The sequence below is a fragment of the Nerophis ophidion genome, linkage group LG16, assembly GCF_033978795.1.
Source record: "Nerophis ophidion isolate RoL-2023_Sa linkage group LG16, RoL_Noph_v1.0, whole genome shotgun sequence".
NCBI lineage: Eukaryota > Metazoa > Chordata > Actinopteri > Syngnathiformes > Syngnathidae > Nerophis > Nerophis ophidion.
The window spans coordinates 25,601,023-25,628,805 of record NC_084626.1 but is presented as its reverse complement, the minus strand read 5'-3'; the positions used below and the strand labels follow the sequence as shown (position 1 = coordinate 25,628,805).

Genomic DNA, 27,783 nt, shown 5'->3' with positions numbered 1-27,783 from the left:
AACTAAAACAGTTTTCTAAACTGGACCTTCAATCGAAGACAGAGAGACTTTTAAAACTGAAGAAACATAAGGAAGACTTTTATAAACAAGTTATCGACGCTTTTGATCAGGAGCTGCGCATGGACTTCATTTATAAGTAAAGGTAAGACCATAATAACGTTTTTTTTTATTAAATGTGCTTTTCATGATGGTATCCTTACATCACACTCAAATTTATAAGCGCATGCTTGCCTTTGGTAAGCGCCGGAGTGAGAAGACGTTTTAAACTAATAAACGCCCCGGCGGCAATTCAATGAAATACGGTATACAATTTTGGTGTTGTTTACTTGAGTCATATTGCAGTCGACATGTATGTCTTATGTGGGGCCGCCATCTACTGGTCACACTTATAATTTCATCATGTACCAAAAAAACAGCTTTGAGGTCGGTTAGCACAACCAAAATTATTCCGTACATTAGACGCACTGTCAAGTTTTGAGAAAATGAAAGGATTTTAAGTACGCCTTATAGTTCGAAAAATATGGTAATTTGTTTGTGTTCAAAATCTTGCCTCTATTTTCTACAGTGGACAATCCTATTTTTGGTCGGGGAATGTTGGTAACAGTTGACAATGAAAAGTGAAACAAAATCTTACCTCATGTTTTTTGTTACTGCTCCAGTTCCCTTTTGAGGACAACATGTTCCAGTCGCTGTTCTATCCCATGCAGACCAACTTCTTGGGCACAGTCAACACCCTGTGTGGTCGGATTCCCCAAGTTTTCTTGAAGCAGATAGAAAAAACTATGAAGAAGGTGTTTGAGGAGAGCGTGGTCCGACATATGAGGCCGCACAACTGACTGTTGCAGCATTGGACTTCCTGCTTATTGTGACCAAGGACCACTGTGCCGAGGACTCTGTCTCATGTCAGCTATTTGAAAACAACGGCCTTTTTCGGTATTATTGCATTATGAACGGTATTTTTATTTTTCTCTCGTTCTTGGATCATAATCACTTTTTTTCGCCATCAGAGAGCTAAACCGCACACTCAAAAATGTGAGGTTTGGACCTTGGGAGGCTTTTACTGCAATATAGTGAACCAATGAGCATAATGTGAATGGCAACTTGAAATTCGAAGCCTGTGGTTAGCTGGGATGTTGCTGGCTTACGGTATAGAGTACAGTACAAAGCAGAAGCAAGATTTTTTTTATGTTACAAAATGCACTTTGGAGAGACATTATGTCCACATTACAGCACACCAAAGCAAAAGTGCAAACGTCGACGATGCGCCACGTAAATATTGTTTACTATTTCAGGATAACGAACACTAAATTGTCCCTAGTGTGCGAATGTGAGTGTGAATGTTGTCGTGTCGATCTGCGTTGGCCCTGAGATGAGGTGGCGACTTGTCCAGGGTGTAGCCCGCCTTCCGTCTGAATGCAGCTGTGAAAGGCTCTTGCACCCCCCGCCATCCCAAAAGGGACATGGTAGAAAATGGAGGGATGGGTGGAACTCTTCAAACATTTGCTTTTGAAGGTTTGCATTCTCGTGTCTTTTATGTGTAAGTTTAAAGGACATGCATACGTCTTGTGAAGGTGGTCTGTACACTATGTTCAAAAACTTTAACTGGAAACTGACAATGGTTGCAGTCAAAATGCGTGTCTGAATAAAACAATGCAATTGAATGAGCCACATTTGTATGATTTATGGAGGATACAAATCAGTACAAAAGCAGTACAAATAGTATTTTACTTACAAAACCCGAAACCAGTGAAGTTGGCACGTTGTGTAAATGGTAAATAGATACTTTTCAACCTATATTCAATTGAATGGACGATATACTTTATGTTCGAACTGGTAAAATTTGTTATTAAAGGCCTACTGAAATGAGATTTTCTTATTTAAATGGGGATAGCAGGTCCATTCTATGTGTCATACTTGATCATTTTGCGATATTGCCATATTTTTGCTGAAAGGATTTAGTAGAGAACATTGACGATAAAGTTTCCAACTTTTGGTCGCTAATAAAAAAGCCTTGCCTGTACCGGAAGTAGCAGACGATGTGCGTGTGACGTCACCGGTATGAGGGCTCCTCACATCTGAACATTGTTTATAATCATAGCCACCAGCAGCAAGAGCGTTTTGGACCGAGAAAGCGACGATTTCCCCGCGATTCGGACCGAGAAAACGACGATTTCCCCGTTAATTGGAGCGAGGATGAAAGATTTGTGGATGAGGAAAGTTGGAGTGAAGCACTAGAAAATGTTTTTAAAAAAGGCGACGGCAGTGGGAGCGATTCAGACACATTTACTAGGATAATTCTGGAAAATCCCTTATCTGCTTATTGTGTTACTAGTGTTTTAGTGAGATTATAAAGTCATACCTGAAAGTCGGAGGGCTGCGGTGACCGCCAGTGTCTCTGAGGGAAGCCATGTGGAGGAGCCAAGAAAGTCACAGCTGCCTCTTTGACAGCTGCAAGAAGAACGACACAAGCTCCGCTCATGTCTCCGGTAAGAGCCAACTTAATATCACAATTTTCTCATCCAAAAACCTGCCAGTTGACATGTGGTAGAGAAACATGTTCGCTTGACCGCTGGGTTCCATATTAAAGCTTCACAACAAACAAAGAAACACCGGCTGTGTTTTGGTTGCTAAAGGCAGCTGCAATCCACCAACAGCATTCTTCTTTGACGTCTCCATTATTAATTGAACAAATTACAAAAGATTCAGCAACACAGATGTCCAAAATACTGTGTAATTATGCCATTAAAGCAGACAACTTTTAGCCGTAGTATTTTACTTAAAAAACCCAAAACCAGTGAAGTTGGCACGTTGTGTAAATGGTAAATAGAAACAGAACACAATGATTTGCAAATACTTTTCAACCTATATTCAATTGAATAGACTGCAAAGACGATATACTTTACATTCGAAACTGGTAAGATTTGTTATTAAAGGCCTACTAAAAAGAGATTTTCTTATTTAAACGGCGATAGCAGGTCCATTCTATGTGTCATACTTGATCATTTCCCGATATTGCCATATTTTTGCTGAAAGGATTTAGTAGACAACATCGACGATAAAGTTCGCAACTTTCGGTCGCTAATAAAAAAGCCTTGCCTGTACCGGAAGTAGAAGCCGATGTGCGCGTGACGTCACACATCCTCACATTGTTTATAATCATAGCTACCAGCAGCAAGAGCGATTTGGACCGAGAAAGCGACGATTTCCCCATTAATTGGAGCGAGGATGAAAGATTCGTGGATGAGGAAAGTTAGAGTGAAGCACTAGAAAATGATTTTAAAAAAGGCGACGGGAGTGGGAGCGATTCAGATGTTATTATACACATTTACTAGGATAATTCTGGAAAATCCCTTATCTGATTATTGTGTTACTAGTGTTTTAGTGAGATTATAATGTCATACCTGAAAGTCGGAGGGCTGCGGTGACCGCCAGTGTCTCTGAGGGAAGTCATATGGAGGAGCCAATAAAGTCACAGCTGCCTTTTTGACAGGTGCTGCAAGAGGACGCAATCTCCGCTCAAGTCTCAGGTAAGAGCTGACATAATATCACAATTTTCTCATCCAAAAACTTGCTGGTTAACATGTGATGGAGAAACATGTTCGCTTGACCGCTCTGTTCCATATTAAAGCTTCACAGCAAACAAAAAAACACTGGCTGTTTTTTGGTTGCTGAAGGCAGCAACAGCATTCTTCTTTGACGTCTCCATTATTCATTGAACAAATTGCAAAAGATTCAGCAACACAGAAGTCCAAAATACTGTGTAATTATGCGATGAAAAGAGACGACTTTTAGCCGCGATTGGTGCTGGGCTAAAATGTCCGCTCCAACCAATAACGTCACAAGCACACGTCAACATAAGCGTCATCATTCCGCGACGTTTTCAACAGGATACCTCGCGGGAAATTTGAAATTGCAATTTAGTAAACTAAAAAGGCCGTATTGGCATGTGCTGCAATGTTAATATTTCATCATTGATATATAAACTATCAGACTGCGTGGTCGCTAGTAGTGGCTTTCAGTAGGACTTTTAAGCTTAACAGCCCTAGTAAATGCATGATACTATATTTGATGTATTGTATGCATGTTCAAAATAAACTCATACCATAACCATGCCTGGAGCGAGTAAGACAGACAGTGACAAACACCTGCCAGCTCACCAAATTTGCGCCTCACCTTATGACATTTCTCTGTAGTTAATTGCCCGATTAGCAAGAATTATGATGTCATATGTACATTAAAGACATTACACAGGCTTTAGCAGGTCATGGTGTATGAGAGATAGATTGGTGCAGAAAAACAGGAGCGGGCTCGGGCCCTCCAACCCAGTTAATGAAGGACTGCATGATCAGAGGGTAGGCTCGGCTCATTTTCTGCCCCGTATTTGATCAGGAAATGTGCAAATTCCGCGGTTTTTACTCCAAAAAATGACAGGCTGCAATCGCTCAAATGAAAAAAATGTATTCCCACTTATCTAGCTGATTTATTTTTAATATTTAGCTCACATTTGAGGTAAAACAAAAAAAAAAGATAATAAAAGATAATAATGGAGACGTCAAAGAAGAATGCTGTTGCTGCCTTTAGCAACCAAAACCCAGTTAATGAAGGACTGCATGATCAGAGGGTAGGCTCGGCTCATTTTCTGCCCCGTATTTGATCAGGAAATGTGCAAATTCCGCGGTTTTTACTCCAAAAAATGACAGGCTGCAATCGCTCAAATGAAAAAAATGTATTCCCACTTATCTAGCTGATTTATTTTTAATATTTAGCTCACATTTGAGGTAAAACAAAAAAAAAAAAAATGAAATGGGTGATCTAAATTCCAAATATAAATATAAATGTTGAATCTACACGAGAAATCCAAATGTTAAATCTAAATCTAATGTTAAACATGAATGGTAAATTTAATACAAATCCCATTTATATTTGATATTTAGATTCAAAGTTCATATTCAACATTTTGATTTGACATGTATGTTCAAAATGTATTTTTATATTTAACATTCATATTTGACATGTATTCATATATTTAACAATTACGTTCAACATTTGGATTTAACAGCGGGATTCAAAATTTAGATTCAACAATTAGATTTAACATTTATAATGACCATTTAATTTCTACTGTAAATGTGAGGAAAATGAGCTAAAAGTGGGAGAAGTGAGCTCGATGCGAGACAGGGAATATAAAAGTGAGAAATGACACTATTTATGTTTGTAAATATCTGTCAAATAATTAGTAAATGTTAAATATAAATATACATGCTACATCTAAAAGTCAAATTTTAAATCTAAATATTAGTGTTGTATCTAAATGTTATATCTAAATCTATATGTTCAATATCAAGGTTAAATTGAATTGCTTGATATTATATCTAAATGGTAAATGTAAATCAAATGTTAAATATTAAATATGTATGTGTATAAATGTATAAACCACATTTATATTCGACGTTTAGATTAAATATATAATATACTCAACATTTTGATTTAACATTTACATCCGTCCCTTTGAGATATTAGTTACTTTAAATTCAACATTTATATTTAACATTTATATTTAAAATTCGGGTTTAACATTTAAAGTTAATAATCACCATTTATTTTGACCGTAAAATGTGAAGAAAATGAACTAATGGTGGGAAAAGTGAGCTAGAGGCAAGAAAGGTAATACAAATATGATAAATAAAAAATAAAAAAACCTATGTATGTATGTTTGAAAATATCTGTAAAATAATTGGTTTATGTTAAATATAAATATACATGTAACATCTAAAAAACAAATCTACTAAATATTAAGTATACATTCTAAATTTAAATATTAGATGTTTTATATCTAAATGTTAAATCTAAATCTATAAGTTCAATATAAAGGTTAAAGCGAATTAGTAAATATTATATCTAAATGGTAAATGTAAATCTAATGTTAAATGTTTAATATGTGTGTGTATGAATTTATATTCGACATTTAGATTAAAAATATATATTCAACATTTTGACTTATATTTCCATCCAGCCATTTTCAACAGCTTGTCCCGTTCGGGGTTAATATTTATCTTTTAAATATATTTTTATACCAAACATTTACAGTTTAACAATCAACAATCTAGAATTAACATGTATATTTAAAAATAACATTTCTTTTTGTATTTAACATTTATATTTAAAATTCACATTTGACATTTAGATTTAATATCAAAAGTTAATGTTCACCATTTATTTCTGAAATGGTAACTGTAAATCTAATGTTGAATATAAATGTTAAATATGAATAATAGAAATAAATGGTAAATATACCTATAAATTCCGTTTATTTTCAACATTTATATTAAAATCTATTTTCAACATTTTGTTTTAATGAATATATTTTTATATCAAACATATATTGTATTCAACATGTATATCTAACATTTATATTTAGATTCAACATTTATATTCATACTGTGGATTTAACATTTAGATTTAATATTCAAAGTTAATAATCACCATTTATTTCTAACTGAAACGTGAAGAAAATGAACTAAAAGTGGGAAAAGTGAGCGAGAGGCAAGAAATGTAATACAAATGTGAGAAATGAAAAATATATATATTTATGTATGTATGTTTTAAAATATCTGTAAAATAATTAGTAAATGGTAAAATAAAAATGTACATGTTACATCTAAAAGTCAAATCTACTGAATGATAAATACACATTTTAAATCTAAATTTAAGATGTGTTATATCTAAATGTTATATCGAAAACTATATGTCCAATATCAAGGTTAAATCGAATTTTTAGATATATCTAAATGGTAAATGTAAATCTAATGGTAAATGTTAAATATGTATGTGTATAAATGTATAAATCACATTTATATTCGACATTTAGATTAAAAATATATATTCAAAATTTTGATTTAATATTTCCATCCATACATGTTGTACAGCTTGTCTCGTTCGGGGTTAATATTTATTTTTTAAATATATTTTTATATAAAATGAACTTTTTTAGTTTAACATGCATATTCAACAATGTAGAATTAATATGTATATTTATACTCAAAATTAACATTTAACATTTATTTTTATATTTAACATTTATATGAAAAATTCTGATTTAAGTTAATATTTCTGAAATGGTAAATCTAATGTTGAATGTAAATGTTGAATATGAATGATAGATATAAATGGTAAATATACATATAAATACTGTTTATATTCAACATTTAGATTAAAAATCTTTATTCAAATTTTTGTTTTAATATATTCTTATATCAAACATTTACATTCAACATTACATTATATATGTTTTAAATGCAGCCGAGTGCGAAGCGACTGGGATGAGAATCAGCGCCTCCAAGTCCGAGTCCATTGTTCTCGCCCGGAAAAGGGTGGAGTGCCATCTCCGGGTTGGGGAGGAGACCCTGCCCCAAGTGGAGGAGTTCAAGTACCTAGGAGTCTTGTTCACGAGTGAGGGAAGAGTGGATCGTGAGATCGACAGGCGGATCGGTGCGGCGTCTTCAGTAATGCGGACGCTGTATCGATCCGTTGTGGTGAAGAAGGAGCTGAGCCGGAAGGCAAAGCTCTCAATTTACCGGTCGATCTACGTTCCCATCCTCACCTATGGTCATGAGCTTTGGGTCATGACCGAAAGGATAAGATCACGGGTACAAGCGGCCGAAATGAGTTTCCTCTCCCTTAGAGATAGGGTGAGAAGCTCTGTCATCCGGGAGGAACTCAAAGTAAAACCGCTGCTCCTCCACATCGAGAGGAGCCAGATGAGGTGGTTCGGGCATCTGGTCAGGATGCCACCCGAACGCCTCCCTAAGGAAGTGTTTCGGGCATGTCCGACCGGTAGGAAGCCACGGGGAAGACCCAGGACACGTTGGGAAGACTATGTCTCCCGGCTGGCCTGGGAACGCCTCGGGATCCCCCGGGAAGAGCTAGACGAAGTGGCTGGGGAGAGGGAAGTCTGGGTTTCCCTGCTTAGGCTGCTGCCCCCGCGACCCAACCTCGGATGAGCGGAAGAAGATGGATGGATGGATGTTTTAAATGTATTCAACATGTATATATACATATATAAAAAAAAAATTTAGATTCAACATTTATATGTAACATTTATATTTAGAATTCGGACTTAACGTTAAGATTTAATATTCAAAGTTAATATTCGCCATTTATTTCTAACTGAAATGATAAGAAAATGAACTAAAAGTGGGAAAAGTGAGCTGGACGCAAGAAATGTATTACAAATGTGGAAAACAACAAATGAAAACAAATGTTGTATACATGTTATGTTACAAACCCCGTTTCCATATGAGTTAGGGAATTGTGTTAGATGTAAATATAAACAGAATACAATGATTTGTAAATCCTTTTCAACCCATATTCAGTTGAATGCACTACAAAGACAAGATATTTGGTGTTCAAACTAATAAACTTTATTTTTTTTTGCAAATAATAATTAACTTACAATTTAATGGCTGCAACACGTGCCAAAGTAGTTGGGAAAGGGCATGTTCACCACTGTGTTACATCACCTTTTCTTTTAACAACACTCAATAAACGTTTGGGAACTGAGGAAAATAATTGTTGAAGCTTTTGAAAGTGGAATTCTTTCCCATTCTTGTTTTATGTAGAGCTTCAGTCGTTCAACAGTCCGGGGTCTCCGCTGTCGTATTTTACGCTTCATAATGCGCCACACATTTTCGATGGGAGACAGGTCTGGACTGCAGGCGGGCCAGGAAAGTACCTGCACTCTTTTGGTACGAACCCACGCTGTAACACGTGCTGAATGTGGCTTGGCATTGTCGTGCTGAAATAAGCAGGGGCGTCCATGAAAAAGACGGCGCTTAGGTGGCACCATATGTTGTTCAAAAACCTGTATGTACCTTTCAGCATTAATGGTGCCTTCACAGATGTGTAAGTTACCCATGCCTTGGGCACTAATGCACCCCCATACCATCACAGATGCTGGCTTTTGAACTTTGCGTCGATAACAGTCTGGATGGTTCGCTCCCCCATTGGTCCGGATGACACGATGTCGAATATTTCCAAAAACAATTTGAAATGTGGACTCGTCAGACCACAGAACACTTTTCCACTTTGCATCAGTCCATCATAAGATGATCTCGGGCCAAGAGAAGCCGGCAGCGTTTCTGGATGTTGTTGATAAATGGCTTTCGCTTTGCATAGTAGAGCTTTAACTTGCACTTACAGATGTAGCGACACTGTTTAGTGACAGTGGTTTTCTGAAGTGTTCCTGAGATCACTCAGTGGCCTAGTAGTTAGAGTGTCCGCCCTGAGATCCGTAGATTGGGAGTTCAAACCCCGGCCGAGTCATACCAAAGACTAACAAAATGGGACCAATTGCCTCCCTGCTTGGCACTCAGCATCAAGGGTTGGAATTGGGGGTTAAATCACCACAAATGATTCCCGGGCGTGGCACCACTGCTGCCCACTGCTCCCCTCACTTCCCAGGGGCTGATCAAGAGGATGGGTCAAAGGCAGAGCACAAATTTCACCACACTTAGTGTGTGTGTGACAACATTGGTACTATAAGATTGATGTCGGTTTTTGATACAGTGCCGTCTGAGGGATCGAAGGTCACGGTTATTCAATGTTGGTTTCCAGGCCATGGCGCTTACGTGGAGTAATTCCTCCAGATTCTCTGAACCTTTTGATGATATTACGGACCGTAGATGTTGAAATCCCTAAATTTCTTGCAATTGCACTTTGAGAAACGTTGTTCTTAAACTGTTTGACTATTTGCTCACGCAGTTGTGGACAAAGGGGTGTACCTCGCCCCATCCTTTCTTGTGAAAGACTGAGCATTTTTTGGGAAGCTGTTTTTATACCCAATCATCAGAATCAGAATCAGACATACTTCATTAATCCCCGAGGGGAAATTAACATTTTCAGCACAATCCCATTCAAGATCAGACAAACATTACAGGGAGACAGAACAGGATCGCTGACAGGTCTGCCAACTTCTGCCGCCCCTTACAAAAAAGATGAGATACAGGTAAACAATTGGGGGGGAATGTGAGAAAAAAATAAAATAAAATAAAAAAATCGGTTTAATCCTTGGCCCCTGGAGAGGTGGTCCAGACCGAGGCCAAGGGAAAAAACAACAACTCATAGCCACAGTACACATCAAAAATCAAAGAACACAAAGGACATTAAAGACATTAAAGTAGCGGAGCTGATATTTGGGACAGCATGGTGTAGTGGGTAGAGCGGCCATGCCAGAAACCTGAGGGTTGCAGGTTCGCTTCACACCTATTGACATCCAAATCGCTGCCGTTGTGTCCTTGGGCAGGACACTTCACTCTTGCCGCGATGCCGCTCACACTGGTGAATGAATGATGAATGAATGATTGGTGGTAGTCGGAGGCGCAAACAGGCAGCCACGCTTCCGTCAGTCTACCCCAGGGCAGCTGTGGCTACAGATGTAGCTTACCACCACCAGATGTGAATGAATGATGGGTTCCCACTTCACTGTGAGCGCTTTGAGTATCTAACAATAGAAAAGCGCGATATAAATGTAATCCTTTGTTATTATTATTATTATTATTATTAACCAGCCACTTCTACTTACAGCTATGAATTAAAAAGTAAATGCAACATATACAGGGAGCATGGCCAGACAGGAGCAGACCCAACAAAGCAACCAAGAGAGCCAACTCCACAATCAGGTGCCAACCAACTCTCGGCCAGTGTCCATGGCACCCACCTGTTCCCAATTAGCCTGCACACCTGTGGGATGTTCCAAATAAGTAAATGATAAATGGGTTGTACTTGTATAGCGCTTTTCTAACTTCAAGGTACTCAAAGCGCTTTGACACTACTTCCACATTTACCCATTCACACACTGATGGAGGGAGCTGCCATGCAAGGCGCTAACCAGCACCCATCAGGAGCAAAGGTGAAGTGTCTTGCTCAGGACACAACGGACGTGAAGAGGTTAGTACTAGTTGGGGATTGAACCAGGGACCCTCGGGTTGCGCACGGCCACTCTCCCCCTGCGCCACGCAGTCCCAAATAAGTGTTTGATGAGCATTCCTCACCTTTATCAGTGTTTATTGCCACCTTTCCCAACTTCTTTGTCACGTGTTGCTGGCATCCAATTCTAAAGTTAATTATTTGCAAAAAAAAAAAGCGTTTATCAGTTTGAACATCAAATATGTTGTCTTTGTAGCATATTCAACTGAGTATGGGTTGAAAATGATTTGCAAATCATTGTATTCCGTTTATATTTACAAACCCCGTTTCCATATGAGTTGGGAAATTGTGTTAGATGTAAGGCAAGGGCGAGGGTCACCATCTTGTAAGCAAATTGTCAGTTTTAGAACAACATTTCTCAACTAGCTATTGCAAGGAATTTAGTGATTTTACCATCTACGGTCCGTAAAATCATCAAAAGGTTCAGAGAATCTGGAGAAATCACTGCACGTAAGCGATGATATTACGGACTTTTGCTCCCTCGGTGGTACTGCATCAAAAACCGACCTCAGTGTGTAAAGGATATCACCACATAAAACCACTGTCAGTAATTACAGTTGGTCGCTACATCTGTAAATGCAAGTTAAAACTCTACTATGCAAAGCCAAACCCATTTATCAACAATATCCTGAAAGGCTGCCGGCTTGGCTGGGCCCGATCTCACCTAAGATGGACTGATGCAAAGTGGAAAGGTGTTCTGTGGTCTAACAAGTCCACAATTCAAATTATATTTGGAAACAGGATGTGGTGTCCTCCAAAACAAAGAGGAAAATAACCATTTGGATTGTTATAGGCGCAAAGTTCAAAAGCCAGCATCTGTGATGGTATGGGGGTGTATTAGTGCCCAAGGCATGGGTAACTTACACATCTGAGAAGGCACCATTAAGGCTAAAAGGTCCATACAGGTTTTGGAGCAACATATGTTGTCATCTAAGTAACGTTATCATGGACGCCCCTGCTTATTTCAGCAAGATAAGTGTTACAACTGCGTGGCTTAGTAAAAAAAGAGTGCGGGTACTTTCCTGGCCCGCCTGCAGTCCTGACCTGTCTCCCATCGGAAATGTGTGGCGCATTATGAAGCGTAAAATACGACAGCGGAGACCCCGGACTCTTGAACGACTGAAGCTCTACATAGACTACATCAGACTGTACAACTCCTCTCTGGGGCGGGGGGTACTAGGATGTCAGGGGATGCAAAACAATAAGAGTGCAATACGTTTTCATAACATGGTCACTACTGCCTTCTTTGTCTTGTTATATTCTTATTTTACTGTTATATTTTTATTCCCATTGTTGCTTTTTAGTTTTTATTCTTATTGTAATATTTCTCTATTTTGTTTCCATTTAAACCCCCATTATTTACTTTTTACTTTTCTTTAAATTGATCTCAACTCTGTACACTGCTGCTGGAATTTTAATTTTCCTGAAGGAATCAATAAAGTACTATCTATCTATCTATCTATCTATCTATCTATCTATCTAAAACAAGAATTGGAAAGAATTCCACTTTCAAAGATTCAACAATTACTTTCCTCAGTTCCATCCATTTTCTACCGCTTATTCCCTTTTGGGGTCGCGGGGGGCGCTGGCGCCTATCTCAGCTGCAATCGGGCGGAAGGCGGGGTACACCGTGGACAAGTCGTCACCTCATCGCAGGGCCAACACAGATAGACAGACCACATTCACACTCACATTCACACACTAGGGCCAATTTAGTGTTGCCAATCAACCTATCCCCAGGTGCATGTATTTGGAAGTGGGAGGAAGCCGGAGTACCCGGAGGGAACCCACGCAGTCACGGGGAGGACATGCAAACTCCACACAGAAAGATCCCGAGCCTGGATTTGAACCCAGGACTGCAGGAACTTCGTATTGTGAGGCAGACGCACTAACCCCCCTGCCACCGTGAAGCCTTTCCTCAGTTCCCGAACGTTTATTGACTGTTGTTAAAAGAAAATGTGATGTAACAAAGTGGTGAACATGCCCTTTCCCAACTACTTTGGCACGTGTTGCAGCCATGGAATTCTAAGTTAATTATTATTTCCCCCAAAAATAAATAAATGTTTATGAGTTTAAACATCAAATATCTTGTCTTAGAAGGGCATTCAATTGAATATTGGTTGAAAAGGATTTGCAAATCATTGTATTCCGTTTATATTTACATCTAACACAATTTCTCAACTCATATGGAAACGGGGTTTGTATATATAGCTTTCTCCGTGACAAAAATAGTATCCATGTGTATATTTAGTCATTTCTGAAGAGTTTGAACATTATAATTCTTACTTCTCTTGCCCGACGCAGAGGAGTGGAAGGGCAGCTCCTTCTTGTTGGTCGTGTGTGCTTCCCGGGCGGCGAGGCGGCGCCATATTAACATATTTATATATTAACATATTAACATATTAACATGCTCCTTCCTCCTTCTGCCTGCTAGCTGTTAGCTTAGCATTAGCTTAGCATTAGCATTAGCAGCCAGTCTGCCTCTCACAGCCGCCGGACTGACAAGAGGGCGACAGCGTGATGGAAATCGACTCGCTTCAAGAGGCGCTCAGAGGTCAGCACCGTTCATTTCCATATATTTGCTACCATCCAGTGAGTCGTGCTTTCATGTTTTTGTTTTTTATTTGTTCCCCAAATTGACGGATAGCGATGAGCTGAACGTCGTCGGCTAGCGGCTAGCTCGTCACTAGCTAACATTATCGAGGAAATGGTTGGCTCTGTGACGACTAAACTGGACAGCTAACTATACACTTTGACATTTTTTTTTAAAACATTTTGAGCTGTTTACGTTATTGGCTACTTGACGAAAAGTGGCTGGGAGGCAAAGTCGAGATGAAGTTACTCAATAGCGTCGGCGGCTAATGAACACTCAACTTCAGCTAGCTCCAATGATATAATTCATTTCTCTTTTAGGCGACTACAATTTACATATTTCTAGATTAAATGGTAGTTAGTGGGACACAAGCTAGTTTTAGTTACGTTGTTTGAACATAACACTATCGTGTTAGGTATTTCATCATCATCATTTATTTTTATTCCTTTCATGAAAATGCATACACTGTATTTCCTTGAATTGCCGCCCGGGCGCTAATTAATATAAAACCTCTTCTCACTCCTGCACTTACCAAAGGCATGCGATAAAAGTAAGCATGTGCTAATTATTTTAAAACCTCTTCTCACTCCGGCACTTACCAAAGGCATGCGGTAAAAATTTGAGTGTGATGTAACCTTGGACCTTCAATCCTACTGAATAGCTCTTAAAGGCCTACTGAAATGAGATGTTCTTATTTAGACGGGGATAACAGGTCCATTCTATGTGTCATACTTGATCATTTTGCTGATCCGCCTCCGCTTGGGATGGTTTCCTGCTGGCTCCGCTGTGGACGGGACTCTCGCTTCTGTGTTGGATCCGCTTTGGACTGGACTCTCGCGACTGTGTTGGATCCACAATGGATTGAACTTTTACAGTATCATGTTAGACCCGCTCGACATCCATTGCTTTCGTCCTCTCCAAGGTTCTCATAGTCATCATTGTCACCGACGTCCCACTGGGTGTGAGTTTTCCTTGCCCTTATGTGGGCCTACCGAATATGTCGTAGTGGTTTGTGTTGTGGTTTGTGCAGCCCTTTGAGACACTAGTGATTTAGGATTATATAAGTAAACATTGATTGATTGATTGATATTGCCATATTTTTGCTGAAAGGATTTAGTAGAGAAGATCGACGATAAAGTTTGCAATTTTTGGTCGCTAATAAAAAAGCCTTGCCAGTACCGGAAGGAGCAGACGATGTGCGTGTGACGTCACCGGTGTGAGGGCTCCTCACATCGTCACATTTTTTATAATGTGAGCCACCAGTAGTAAGAGCAATTCGGACCGAGAAAGCGACGATTTCCCCATTAATTAGAGCGAGGATGAACGATTCGTGGATGAGGAAATTTAGAGTGAAGCCCTTAAAATTAAAAGGCGGCGGCTCCAGGCGGCGTCAGTGGGAGAGTTTCGGATATAATTAGACACATTTACTAGGATCATTCTGGAAAATCCCATATCTGCTTATTGTGTTAATAGTATTGTAGTGAGATTATAAAGTCATACCTGAAAGTCGGATGGCTGCGGTGAACGCCAGTGTCTCTGAGAGAAGCCGAGGAGCCAAGATCACAGCTGCCTTTTTGAGCTGCAGGATCAGGTCGCGTAATCCACTCAAGTCTCCGGTAAGAGCCGACTTAATATCATAATTTTCCCATCCAAAAACTTGCTGGTTGACGTAGAGAAACATGTTAGCTTGACCGCTCTGTGTTTAAGCTTCACAACAAAGAAACACCGGCTGTGTTTCGGTGCTAAAGGCAGCTGCAATCCACCGCTTTCCACCAATAGCATTCTTCTTTATAGTCTCCATTATTAATTGAACAAATTGCAAAAGATTCAGCAACACAGATGTCCAAAATACTGTGTAATTACGCGATGAAAAGAGACAACTTTTAGCCGTAAGTGGTGCTGGGCTAATATGTCCCCTCCAACCAATAACGTCACAAACACGCGTCATCATTCCGCGACGTTTTCAACAGGAAACTCCGCGGGAAATGTAAAATTGCAATTTAGTAAACTAAACCGGCCGTATTGGCATGTGTTGCAATGTTGAGATTTCATCATTGATATATAAACTATCAAACTGTGTGGTCGGTAGTAGTGGGTTTCAGTAGGCCTTTAAAACCTCTTCTCACTCTGTTACTTACCAAAGGCATGCAGTAAAAATTTGAGTGTGATGTAAGCTTGGACCTTAAATCCTACTGAATAGCTCTTAATCTTCATCCCTTTATACGATTTTCAAATGACCTGTATTGAAATCAGCCTCCTCCATTTTGAAAATGATGACAGGGGAAGTGTCACTCGTGACATCACGAGTTTGACCAGGCGGTAATACTAAGCCTGCACTAATTATTTTGCTAAGCGAGTTTGACCCGGCAGTAATTCAAGGCAGGCGCATACAATATGCCCTGCGACAATTCAAGGAAATACGGTATATACAAGCCACGTACAATTGACACTTTCATAGTTTTTTTTGTTTCTTATACATTTCCATGATCAGGATAGGGGACGGCGTGGCGAAGTTGGTAGAGTGGCTGTGCCAGTAATCTGAGGGTCCCTGGTTAAATCCCCACCTTCTATCATCTTAGTCACGTCCGTTGTGTCCTTGGGCAATACACTTCACCCTTGCTCCTGATGGGTCCTGGTGAGCGCCTTGCATGGCAGCTCCCACCATCAGTGTGTGAATGTGTGTGTGAATTGTCGAATGTGGAAATACTGTTAAAGCGCTTTGGGCTCCTTAAAAAGGGTTAGAAAAGCGCTATACAAGTAAAACCCATTTACCATCAGAAAGGAGCAAATGGAAGAATAATATTCTTATATTTATCTGCCCCCTTTTTAACACAAATTATTTTAGATGACTATTACTGTTCCCTCCACCAACACCTAGAATTGGAATCAGACATACTTCATTAATCCCTGAGGGGAGATTAAAATTTTCAGCACAATCCCATTCAAGATTAGACAAACATTACAGGGAGACGGAACAGGATCGCTGACAGGTCTGCCAACTTCCGGCGCCCCTTACAAAAAAAGGTGAGATACAGGTAAACAAGTGGGGGGGAATGGGAGAAAAAAAATAAAAGATTAAAATAATATTTAAAAAAATCGGTCGAAGCCTGGGCCCCTGGATAGGTGGTCCAGACTGAGGCCAAGGGAAAAAAACAACAACTCAGAGCCATAGTACACATCCCTCTTACATGTGTGTAAGAGGGAAACATCAAAAATCAAAGAACACAAAGGACATTTAAGACATTAAAGTAGTGGAGCTGATAAAACCAGCCACTTCTACACACAGCTATGCATAAAAAGTAAATGCAACATATACACTGTGGTGGCCTCTGTGGCGTTCCACACTGTCGTCTGCTGGGGTGGAGGGAGCATGGCCAGAGACAGGAGCAGACCCAACAAAGCAACCAAGAGAGCCGACCCCACTCTCAGGTGCCAACCAACTCTCGGCCAGTGTCCAGTCCGCATGGATGAGCAAGGATACGTCCAAGAAGACCGAGGTGTCCGATACCTGCTAACCCAGCCAAGACACTATGAAGCTTGTCCGTCCTGGCGCTCAGTGCCAGCTCTGCAGCCCTGTCTCTTCATCTGCATCTCCTCCAGTCTCTCCAAACTGACTCTGATGTGTCAGAGACCCAGCAGCTGGTCTCCATGGCCAAAAGGCTCCCGGGAGGCAGATCCAGAAGTCCCGAAAGTGCCACCCCTTGTCACACAGTCCCAAAGGGTCCTGGACCAAAAGGCAAAAAATATGTATAAAATAACACATGAAAACAAGGGGGAAACACAACAGGGTGACACAAGAGCACAGAACTCCTGCCAAAAGCAGCCACTACTGCGGCGCCATCTTGGAAGGGAAAAAAAATGCATATATACAGGCCACGTACAATCGACACCTTCATTGTTTAGTTTTTTTTCGAAAGGAGCAGATGGAAGAATAATATTCTTATATTTATCTGACCCCTTTTTAACAAATTATTTTAGATGACTTTATCACAGTGGAAGAGGGGTTAGTGCGTCTGCCTCACAATACAAAGTCCTGAGTTGTCAGGGTTCAATCCCAGACTCGGGATCTTTCTGTGTGAAGTTTGCATGTCCTCCCTGTGAGTGCGTGGGTTCCCTCCGGGTACTCCGGCTTCCTCCCACTTCCAAAGACATGCACCTGGGGATAGGTTGATTGGCAACAGTAAATACACCCTGCTGTGTGAATGTGAGTGTGAATGTTGTCTGTCTATCTGTGTTGGCCCTGTGATGAGGTGGCGACTTGTCCAGGGTGTACCCCGCCTTCCGCCCGATTGTAGCTGAGATAGGCACCAGCGCCCCTGTGGCCCCAAAGGGAATAAGCAGTAGAAAATGGATGGATGGATGGACTTTACCACTGTTTCCTCCACCAACACCCGAACTCCAACATACTTTTTCATTTTTCTTTAAGCATTTTCACAATGACACGTCCAATCTAAATCAAAATTCAGTTTGATATAATTTCAGTTTTCTCTTTTTAATAACTCTTTTTAAATACAAAGATATTCTTACAGCTTTTTTAGTCTTTGTTTAGAGCAGGGGTGCTCACACTTTTTCTGCAGGCGAGCTACTTTTCAATTGACCAAGTCGAGGAGATTTACCTCATTCATATTTTTAATTTGTATTTATTAATGAAAGAGACATTTTTGTTAAGTTAATGGTGTTTAATGATAATGCATGCATGTTTAACACATAGATTCCTTTATTTCATGAAAACAAGAATATAAGTTGGTGTATTTGATTCTGATGACTTGCATTGATTGGAATTAGACAGTGGTGCTGATAACGTCCACGTTTTCAAATGGAGGAGAAAAAAAGTCCTCTTTTCTGTCCAATACCACATGATAGTGGTTGGATTAGGCATCTCATTTATCCAACTTGCATAATCGTTTTTAAACATTTTGTTATGAGAGTAGCATATGTGTGTATGGCCCTTTTTAATGTGTTGACAGCAGGTGAGTTACATCAGTGAGTGTGTGGGTGAGCGAGGAGAGGGAGCGGTCGCTGAGGGCGGGGGAGAAATACATTGGCATTAAACTCCGTAGCTTGCTAGCTTGTGCACACTAGCTTTCTGAGACTCCTTATTTTGTTAGCACAGGCAGGATGAAGCAGGTCTTTTATGGTGAAGACAGGAACCGTGCAGTCGGTCTTTAGAGTTTTGACAGCAGGTATGGCCCAAGAGTCTGTTGAAATTAAAAGTGTTTCTCTCTGTCCTGTCAGTGATTTTTTTTCTTAATAATGAGCTCGCAGCAGCCAGTGTCATCTCACAAGATCCTCGGGTGCCGAGAATGTCAAACAACTGACGAAAGTGAAGTCTTGGTGAAGATTGATGATTGCTCATTTTTATGTCCATTTTTTTAATGCCTGGCTTGTGATCGACCGGTAGCTTGCGATCGATGTAATGGGCACCCCTGGTTTTGAGAATTCCATGCTTTCACACCAACAACAGACAAGCACATTTGTTTCAAATTTGTTCGCACTCTTGGATGTTTAAAATCCGACGGCCTTCTCTGGTTCTCATCTTCAGATGTGAACACAAATAACTTTTGTATGTCCTTCGGAAGAACTTTATTTCCCGCTTTGAACATCATTAATAGAGTATTCAATTCTACAATGTCTTTTAGTTTTAGTAATACTGACCTAATGAAGAATGGATTTATGTGGTCTATATCCTACTGTAAAAATGATACCAATTGCTCTTTTCTGTGAAAGAAAGGCATTATGTTGCTGGGATATGTATTTCCCCATATGTCTGCACAATAATTAAAATAAGGTAAAATAATTGAGCAATATAACATTTTCATTGTGTTATATGGAAACTATATTTAACCTTGTTCAAAATAAATAAGCTTTTAGATACCTTATTTTTCACATGCATTATATGAGCTTTCCATGTCAACTTTTCATCTAAGATGACCCCAAGAAATCTGATTTCAGACACCTCAATTTTCATATTGTTTATGGATAAACTAACTTCTATCTTTTATTACTGAATACCATTGTCTTTTCCAAATTTAAAGACAATTTGTTTATAACAAACCGCAATTTTAGTTTAACCGTTTCGTAACAGGTTTATCATAACCGGCCATTGAAGGACATTTTTCATTGGGCTTTATGTTACTGACGTATGTGCTTATTGACTGAAAAATGTCCTTGTCTTTCCACCAGACTTTGACAAGAAAACTAAAAGGGAGCCATGTCCCATCCTGGAACAGTTTTTAAGCCACATCGCCAAGACAGGAGAAACCATGTAAGGGTTAACATGAAATGCCAAATATATACCTTTCTATGGGTTTTGTGCCTGGTAATCTTAATCTGTTTGTTTTTTCTTTGTCCTTTAGGGTCCAGTGGTCTCAGTTTAAGAACTACTTTCTTTTTAAATTGGAGAAGGTCATGGATGATTTCAGAGACTCAGCTCCTGACCAAAGAGGTCCTGCCAATCCCAACGTGGAGGCAGTTCCATTTGAAGACATGAAAGAGAGAATCCTGAAGATTGTTAACGGATATAATGGGTGGGTACTGAAGGTTGTACTCGCACTAGCCCAGGGGTAGGGATTCTATGGCTCTTGAGCCAGATGTGGCCCTTTTGATGACTGTATCCGGCTCTCAGATAAACCTTAACATTTCTGAACACAATAAGTAATAAATAGTTCCGCTGGTAATCATAGTGTTAAAAATAACGTTCAAAATATAACATTCTCGTGCATTTTAGTCCATCCATCCGTTTTCTACCGCACCTGTTCAAGAAGTTGCGTTAATGGTAAGAATTATTTTCTTTATTATTGGTTAGCTACAGAATAACAATGTTATTGAAAAGAATAAGAGACCTATTATACTATAAAATGTTGGTATTACTTGAAGGCCTAATGAAATACGATTTTCTTATTTAAACAGGGATAGCAGGTCCATTCTATGTGTCATACTTGATCGTTTCACGATATTGTCATATTTTTGCTGAAAGGATTTTAGTACAGAACATCAACGATAAAGTTTGCAAGTTTTGATGCTGATAAAAAAGCCTTGCCTGTACCAGAAGTAGCAGACGATATGCGCGTGACGTCACAGGTTGTGGAGCTCCTCACATCTGAAAATTGTTTACAATCATGGCCCTCAGCAGCGAGAGCGATTCGGACCGAGCAAGCGACGATTTCCCCATTAATTTGAGCGCGGATGAACGATTTGTGGATGAGGAAACTCAGAGTGAAGGACTAGAAAGAAAAAGGACAAGAGGGCAGAGGGAGCAATTCAGATAGGGAAGATGCTGTGAGAGGCGCCGTGGCAGCCGTGGGGGTGGCAGGACCACTCGGCCAGGCCCAACCGCAACAAGGGATAGAGCCATACCGCTTTGAATCCGATGCTGGCGGTGACGGTCAGGAGGACGCTGCTGATATTGATGCTGTAGTAGCACACGACATAGATCGCCTTCAGAATACAGAACGGTAAAATGTTTTTTATTAATACACATAATACACTACTTTGTGTGTGTGGTCCAATACAACCGTGTTCGCTTGACATTTCTGTTCCATAGTAAAGTTTGACTGTCATCTTTCGGGAATGTAAACAATGAAACACCGGCTGTGTTTGTGTTGCTAAAGCCGGCCGCAATACACCGCTTCCCACCTACAGCTTTGTTCTTTGATCTCTCCATTGTTCATTGAACAAATCGCAAAATACAGCAACACAGTTGTCCAGAATACTGTGGAATTTTGCGATGAAAACAGACGAGTTAATAGCTGGGAACGATGCTGGAACAAAATGTCCTCGAAAAATCCGTGATGTCACACGCACGTGTCATCATACCGAGATGTTTTAGCTGGATATTTTGGCGCGAAATTTAAAATTGCAATTTATTAAACTAACCCGGCCGTATTGGCATGTGTGGCAATGTTAAGATTTCATCATTGATATATAAATTATCAGACTGCGTGGTCGGTAGTAGTGGGTTTGCCGTAGGCCTTTAAAAATCCTCACAATTAATGTTATTCAGTGTTAAAAAATATGATATGACTCTCACGGAAATACATTTTAAAATATTTGGCTTTCATGGCTCTCCCATCCAAAAAGGTTCCCGACCCCTGCACTAGCCTATGGTGACAATGCTTAAAACCCTACAGTCTAGCACATTTTGGCCAGTGTCAACGCTAGGCATGTAGACCATGTGCTGGTATTTTTTTGGTACCGTACTTTTTAGGACCATAGAGCGCACCGGATTGTAGCGCGCTGTCTGAGCGGGTCTAGTCAGGTCTATTTTCCTACAAAAGGCGCACCGGATTACAGGGCACATTTAAAGAGGTCATTTTTATTTAATTTTTTTCTGAAATGAAAACACTTCCTTGTGATCTACATCAGCGGTCCCCAACCACCGGTCCAAAGACCGGGACCAGTCTGTGAGGCATTTGCTACTGGGCATTAATTTTTAAAGGACTGCTTTTTGATGCAAATGAAAAAGTGCAATATATTTATCTGTACAGTAATCCATTTATTTATATCTGCACATTATTGCTGTTTTATCCTGCATTACAACAAGCTAATGCAACAAAATCTGGCTCTTATCTGTACTGCAAACCAGTGGTCCCCAACCACCGGTCCAGGGAACGGTACCGGTCTTTGACACATTTTTATACCAGGCCGCAGAGAAACATTAAGCAATGTATAAACTACAGCATTTTCTCCGACTTAAATTTTGCCTGTCCCACTAGACACACCAATAAGCTTGTTTATAGATGTACAATAACACTCCTCATAGGAAGCTGCCATTTGTTATAGCTTTGTGACATTATACAATGCACATATAAAATATAAATGTGACATATTGTAGCCAAAGGCTGATTTCCATCTGCATATCATTGCAAACAAACAAGCTCAGGGCTCCCACTAATTCATTGTTATAGTGAGTTGTATTTTTCATGCATTTATTTATTTGGGACAATGCACATTAACCAACATATAAATGTGAAAGATTGTAGTCAATGACTGATTTCTATCTGCATCTCATTGCAAAGAAACGCTAATTCAGCGTTATAGTCAGTTGTATTTTTCATGCACTTACTTTTGCTGTATTTATCTGGCCGCTCCCTGAAAATAATGCCTTGATTAATGGTGCAAAAAAGGTTAGGTACCACTGGCCTACATAACACGTAATAGTGTTTTTTTGGTCAAAATGTTGCATAGATTATGTTTTACAGATCATTTTCAAGCCGCTTTCTGACAGTCACCTCAGGATGCACCGTTTTGTGGGCGGTCTTATTTACGTGGCGACTAATCCAGGGTGTACCCCGCCTTCCGCCCGATTCTAGCTGAGATAAGCCCCAGCGACCCCCGCTACCCCGACAGGAATAAGAGTAAAAAAAATGGATAGATGGATGGACTGGTGCACCGGATTGTAAGGTGCACTGCTGATGATCCGGTCTAGTCAGGTCTATTTTCATACAAAAGGGGCACTGGATAATAGGGCGCATTAAAAGGGGTCATTTTCATTTTAGTGTTTTCTAAATTGAAAACACTTCCTTACATTCATTACAAGACAGAACACTAATCACAGGTTCAAAGCAGATCTAAAGTGGTGTGTTTTGAGAAGACTTTTCAAGGTAGGAAGGTCTGAACTGTCACAGATGGGTTTGGGAAGAGCGTTCCAGAGGGTAGGAGCAGCGATGGAGAAGGGTCTATCACCACTTGGTTTTGAGTGGTGGGGAGGAGGTTGGCATCAGAGGAGCGTTAATTAAATCAATAACGGAGCAAAACATTTTGATAGAAATGCTTACAAAACTTAATCACCATGTACAACAATAATCATTTTATGTTCAATGGAAATACAATTCTGGTAAATGATCATTGATTTCTGCAAATCCATAGACGGCAAACAAATTTATACAATGGACTTTTTTGACTCAAAAAGCAATGGTACTCCTCTCTTCCTTCATTCAGAATACCCTTCACTATCCAGCGTCTGTGTGAGTTACTCACGGAACCCAAGAGGAACTACACAGGAACTGATAAGTTTCTTCGAGGTGTGGAGAAGGTTAGTGCTGAGCATGTCATTGATGTTTGTCATAACTGTAAGGTGGCTCTGTCTCATTATGCCTCTTTTTAAAACCCAGAACGTAATGGTGGTGAGCTGTGTTCATCCAACATCAGAGTAAGAATAGTCATTGAAACATTATTGATCCAATGGGTGTGAAACTGAATATTGTTACTATTTTAGAATGACCTTTTTCGTTTACAGGAAAAATGGATGCGGTGCTGTCAATAGAATGAATGGAGTGATGCTTCCTGGGAACACTTCTTTTACAGAGAGGTTTATGCCGAACACTTTTATGATGTACATCATCTTAACATACCTTAACTAATTTTGTGGCACTTCTTGTTATTTTGATATTATTAGAAAAGTGAATGGTCCAGGTACTCCACGGCCGCTCAACCGACCAAAGTTATCGTTAGCCAACAACTCTCCTGCAGCGAATGGCCTACCTGACAGCACAGAAAACAAAGACCTCAGAACAGAGCAAGAAAGTGCTAAAGACATATCCGGAAGGTCTGTCAGAACGGTTACAACACCGCTTGGTTGGATTGAACAAGTGCACTGGAATCACTCCGCTATGTCCTAACCTTTTGTCTTTCAGTGAGGTTTCCGCCTCGGGAGATTCACTGGGAAGCTCGGTAAAGAACAAACAGTCAGACCTAGAAGAGGACATGGAATCTGAGCAGCCAGAGGTGAAGAGACTTAAATTTGGTGACGAGGAGGACGAGGAGGAAGATGACGAGGAAGATGATGATGAGGACGACGAGCAAGACGGGAGAACGACAAAGCCTTTAAATGCCACTTGCCTCTCAAAAGAGGCAGAAGCCATGGTCCAAGAGGAAGACGAGAGAGATAGTTTCAAGAATGATGAAGCTTCCAGCAGTGCCACAGCTGCCGAAGACCAAGGTGTGTGTTTTGTAGTTAAATATGCTGTGGTGTAGGGATGTAAAGACAAACAGATTTTATGATAGGCCACAGTAAAACTCCCGATGTTATTACTGTTTTAAATTAAAGTAATCGTAAAACCGTGATCGATAAACGCACTTTGATGAACCATAGCAGTGACTGCTTATTTACTAAAAGCAGACTTGCACACTAATGGCTGGCAAGCTACCTTTTAATGCTAACATGTATACAAGAGACTTAAATGGCTTTTTATCCAATAAGAAATGTCACACCCCATGCTAAACCTGTATAAGATTGCTGTTTGAGCAACTAAGATAGTCAATTGTGCACATTAAACCCACTGGCTGTGTTTTCTTAGCACAGGGTGATCGATCTATACTCTGCAGAATATGACATGGAGGTGTCGACAACAGGAAGTGAAAATGCATGACGTCACCAACCGGATGAGCAACACTTGTTTGGCCTTTTTCATTAAAATAAAGTCAAACCAAAATAAGTTATGACACAAGTATACAAACACATTTAAACACTTCAAAACATGGCTTTTAAGAATCCAGAACAATATTTAATGTTCAAGAAAAGTACATTGTGTGTTATTGTAGTTATTTTTTTCACTATTATCCATCCATACATAAGGGCTGTTAATCCTTGGGCACCACACGGTTCGATTTAATTTGATTTGATTTTTGGGGTTGAATGATTCAGTTCAGATTTGATTCGACTCAAAATCAGTACTTTTTTAAATAACTTTAGGTGCTGGTTTTATGATTAACTACATTCCTCCATAAAATAGATATACAGCTCTGATACATTTTTATATTACATAAAAGAAAATTGAAGTTTGAAAAAATTCTATGCAAACATTTAACAAAGTGTGGCTGGAAAGAACAGTTTTTTTTTATTGTTACATCCTATATGGCGATTGAAAACCAGTTCTCTCGAGTGCCTGTGTGCTGTAGGAGTGAACCCTTTGTATTGCGCACGTGCAGGAAAAATCCGGAATTCCATTCAATCAAAATGTATTGTAGGAACAACTCCAACATGGCGTTGGCAGCATCTAGAACACCCATTTTTGCACTGAAGAGAAGAAAGAGGACTATATTTGTTTCACAAAAAAAATAAACTGAATATTTTGAAGTGCATCGGTGGGAGGAAAAAAAGAAACAGATTTATTTAAAAAAGTAGCTAAGCAAATGGGGCTCCTGAACAAAATATGACAAAGATGGAAGAGAATGAAACAGGTGTATTGAAAATCAAGGAATTAAAGTGATTAGCAATACCTCTGTATTCCACACATCTTGCCAGCTTGTACACAACAATAGCAACCCTCATCTGAAGAAGTATCAGGGCACGAACTGTATTTTCCTTTGGACTCAAAACTCCTTCCATCAACCCACAGAGCTTATTGAATGAACTTCCAGACATACAGTAGTAGTGGTAGTGTCATGTTTGTAGCGCAACGTAGTATGATTTCTTGATGCTGTCTGCTATTTAACATCAGCATAGCTATCAGAGACATAGTATTTCAAATCTGTGCCAATATTTCAAGTACTAAGCTATAGTAGTGCAAGAAAAACAGGACAAAATTGCCATACAAAGGAAAATGTTTGCATCAAACTAAGATTGTTTTTTTTGACAAACTACTGTGCATAGTTTTCATCTTTCGAAGACGGTCACTACACCGTTTGATATTCTACTCCTGTTACAGAGCCAACAAGCAGCACTCCGGCGGAACCCTGTCCAGTCTCAGACCAGAAAGCAGATCAGGCCGAGTTTGCGTGCGGTTCCATGCATGAGGGCAGTGACATGGATCAGACGGAGCAGCAGGCGCCTGCATGCACAGCCAAAAGCCCGGAGACCAGTGGAGACAGCGAGGAGAGTAACAGCGACCCAGTCAGCAGCAGCAGTAGCAGCAGCAACAGCAGCAGTTGTAGCATAGACGAAAGCGTAGAAGCGGGCCGAGAAGACGTGGCTCCCGCTCCTTCCAGCAGCACGAACGAGCCCACTACAGAGAGCGCCATGGAAAGTGCCGTCGTAGACATGGAGACCACTGAGGAGCCCATGGAGCAGGACTAGACTGCAGTGCGTCCTGCAGTCACGGGACACCACAAACCAGCTTGTCCTTGAATCCAGCGTGACTGTCGCTGGGAATGAGGACGTCACCTCGTACACAAACACCTCGTCAAGCTTTTGGACGCGCCTCCAAAATGGCTACCTGGCATTGATGTGAGCAAACAGTTAAATATTTCATTTCTTGTTAACTGGAATATCTTATTGATCTTGATCTTATCTTGTTTTTAAGTTTTTCTAAAGAGGAGTTGGTTTCAGCGGCCTTCTTTCACAGCTGGAATTATTTCTTTTGTGTTAGCCGGGACTTGTTGGAGGGCTGTGATGGTCGTTTTTCATTTCGGATTGCCACTCATTCCATTTACGGCAGGATTGGTTTGTTGTGCGTACAACTGCCACACATCTGTTAGCATCTGTTTGTTTCGTGGTGAAGCCTCCTTTTAAGGCTCTGGAGTTGTGCAGTGACCTGAGCCCATGTGCCACCACAGCGATCCTGTTTCCCCACCAGGATGTAGAAACATGTTTGTCGTTTTCAATACCCTCTCCTTTTCCACAGTGTTCTCTCATTGAAACCGGATTTTTGCCTGACACACTACTAACTAAACCCACTGACCCCAGCGATCACAGGCGACATCACAAATGTCCTCTGGCGGGTAAAAAAAAAAAAAGACATTTTGTAGACGCATGAAGCCACCATAATTTATATGATTTCAGTTCTATTATTTTTGAGACTTTTGTTTTGTCTGTTGGTTGTTCTTTCCAAAACCAGCTGTAAGTACAAAGATGACGTGTGCTTTCTATGTATCGTGATGTCACACGACTGATTTCAAAAGCGGTCTCCAGTTGCAGTTCTCCACCCGTTTCTGCAGCTGTAATTTTTGATATTTAGGATTTTAAATTTCTGTAAAGTAGATTTTTGTAGATTGTAATACAGTATGTGTTCACTGCCTCTGTGAAACGATATATAATTGTAAAATTTCTGTGCATACTCTGAATGCTTTTGCTTTCAAACGGGGTATTCAGAAATGGCAATAAATGTTAACATTTTCATGCGTGTGGCTTGGTCGTATTTGCCCCAAAACCTTCAAATATTATCATTGACCCACCAAACCATCGTCACTTTCATAGAACGGCAGTTATTAAATGACGAAATGAAATCTCCCTTCATTTGACCCAGTGGACGCATGACTTTCACGCTTGT

The 27,783-nt window shown here is 40.0% G+C and overlaps 2 protein-coding genes and 1 long non-coding RNA gene across 3 annotated transcripts in view; 2 read left to right on the top strand and 1 right to left on the bottom strand.

Moving 5' to 3' along the window:
- The window catches only part of gxylt2 (glucoside xylosyltransferase 2), a 49,264-nt gene extending 47,599 nt beyond the window's left edge, over positions 1-1,665 (top strand). The window contains exon 7 of the mRNA XM_061875661.1: positions 660-1,665. Coding sequence (XP_061731645.1) covers positions 660-836 — 177 coding nt within the window. The 3' untranslated portion in view covers positions 837-1,665. The remainder of the gene's footprint in view (positions 1-659) is intronic.
- A 535-nt stretch (positions 1,666-2,200) lies between these two features.
- LOC133535182 (uncharacterized) lies at positions 2,201-13,408 on the bottom strand. The gene is made up of 3 exons (XR_009802174.1): positions 13,270-13,408; positions 3,402-3,493; positions 2,201-2,448 (listed from the first exon to the last, which is right to left on the bottom strand). It is a non-coding gene; the product is annotated as an uncharacterized LOC133535182 (long non-coding RNA).
- Positions 13,310-27,630, top strand: ppp4r2b (protein phosphatase 4, regulatory subunit 2b). The gene is made up of 9 exons (XM_061874757.1): positions 13,310-13,537; positions 19,760-19,841; positions 19,933-20,103; positions 23,516-23,609; positions 23,689-23,726; positions 23,814-23,885; positions 23,973-24,122; positions 24,211-24,515; positions 26,224-27,630. Exons 1-9 carry the CDS (start codon positions 13,504-13,506, stop codon positions 26,589-26,591), a joined length of 1,314 nt encoding a protein of 437 aa, XP_061730741.1. The 5' UTR covers positions 13,310-13,503; the 3' UTR covers positions 26,592-27,630.
- The last annotated feature ends 153 nt before the right edge of the window (positions 27,631-27,783 follow it).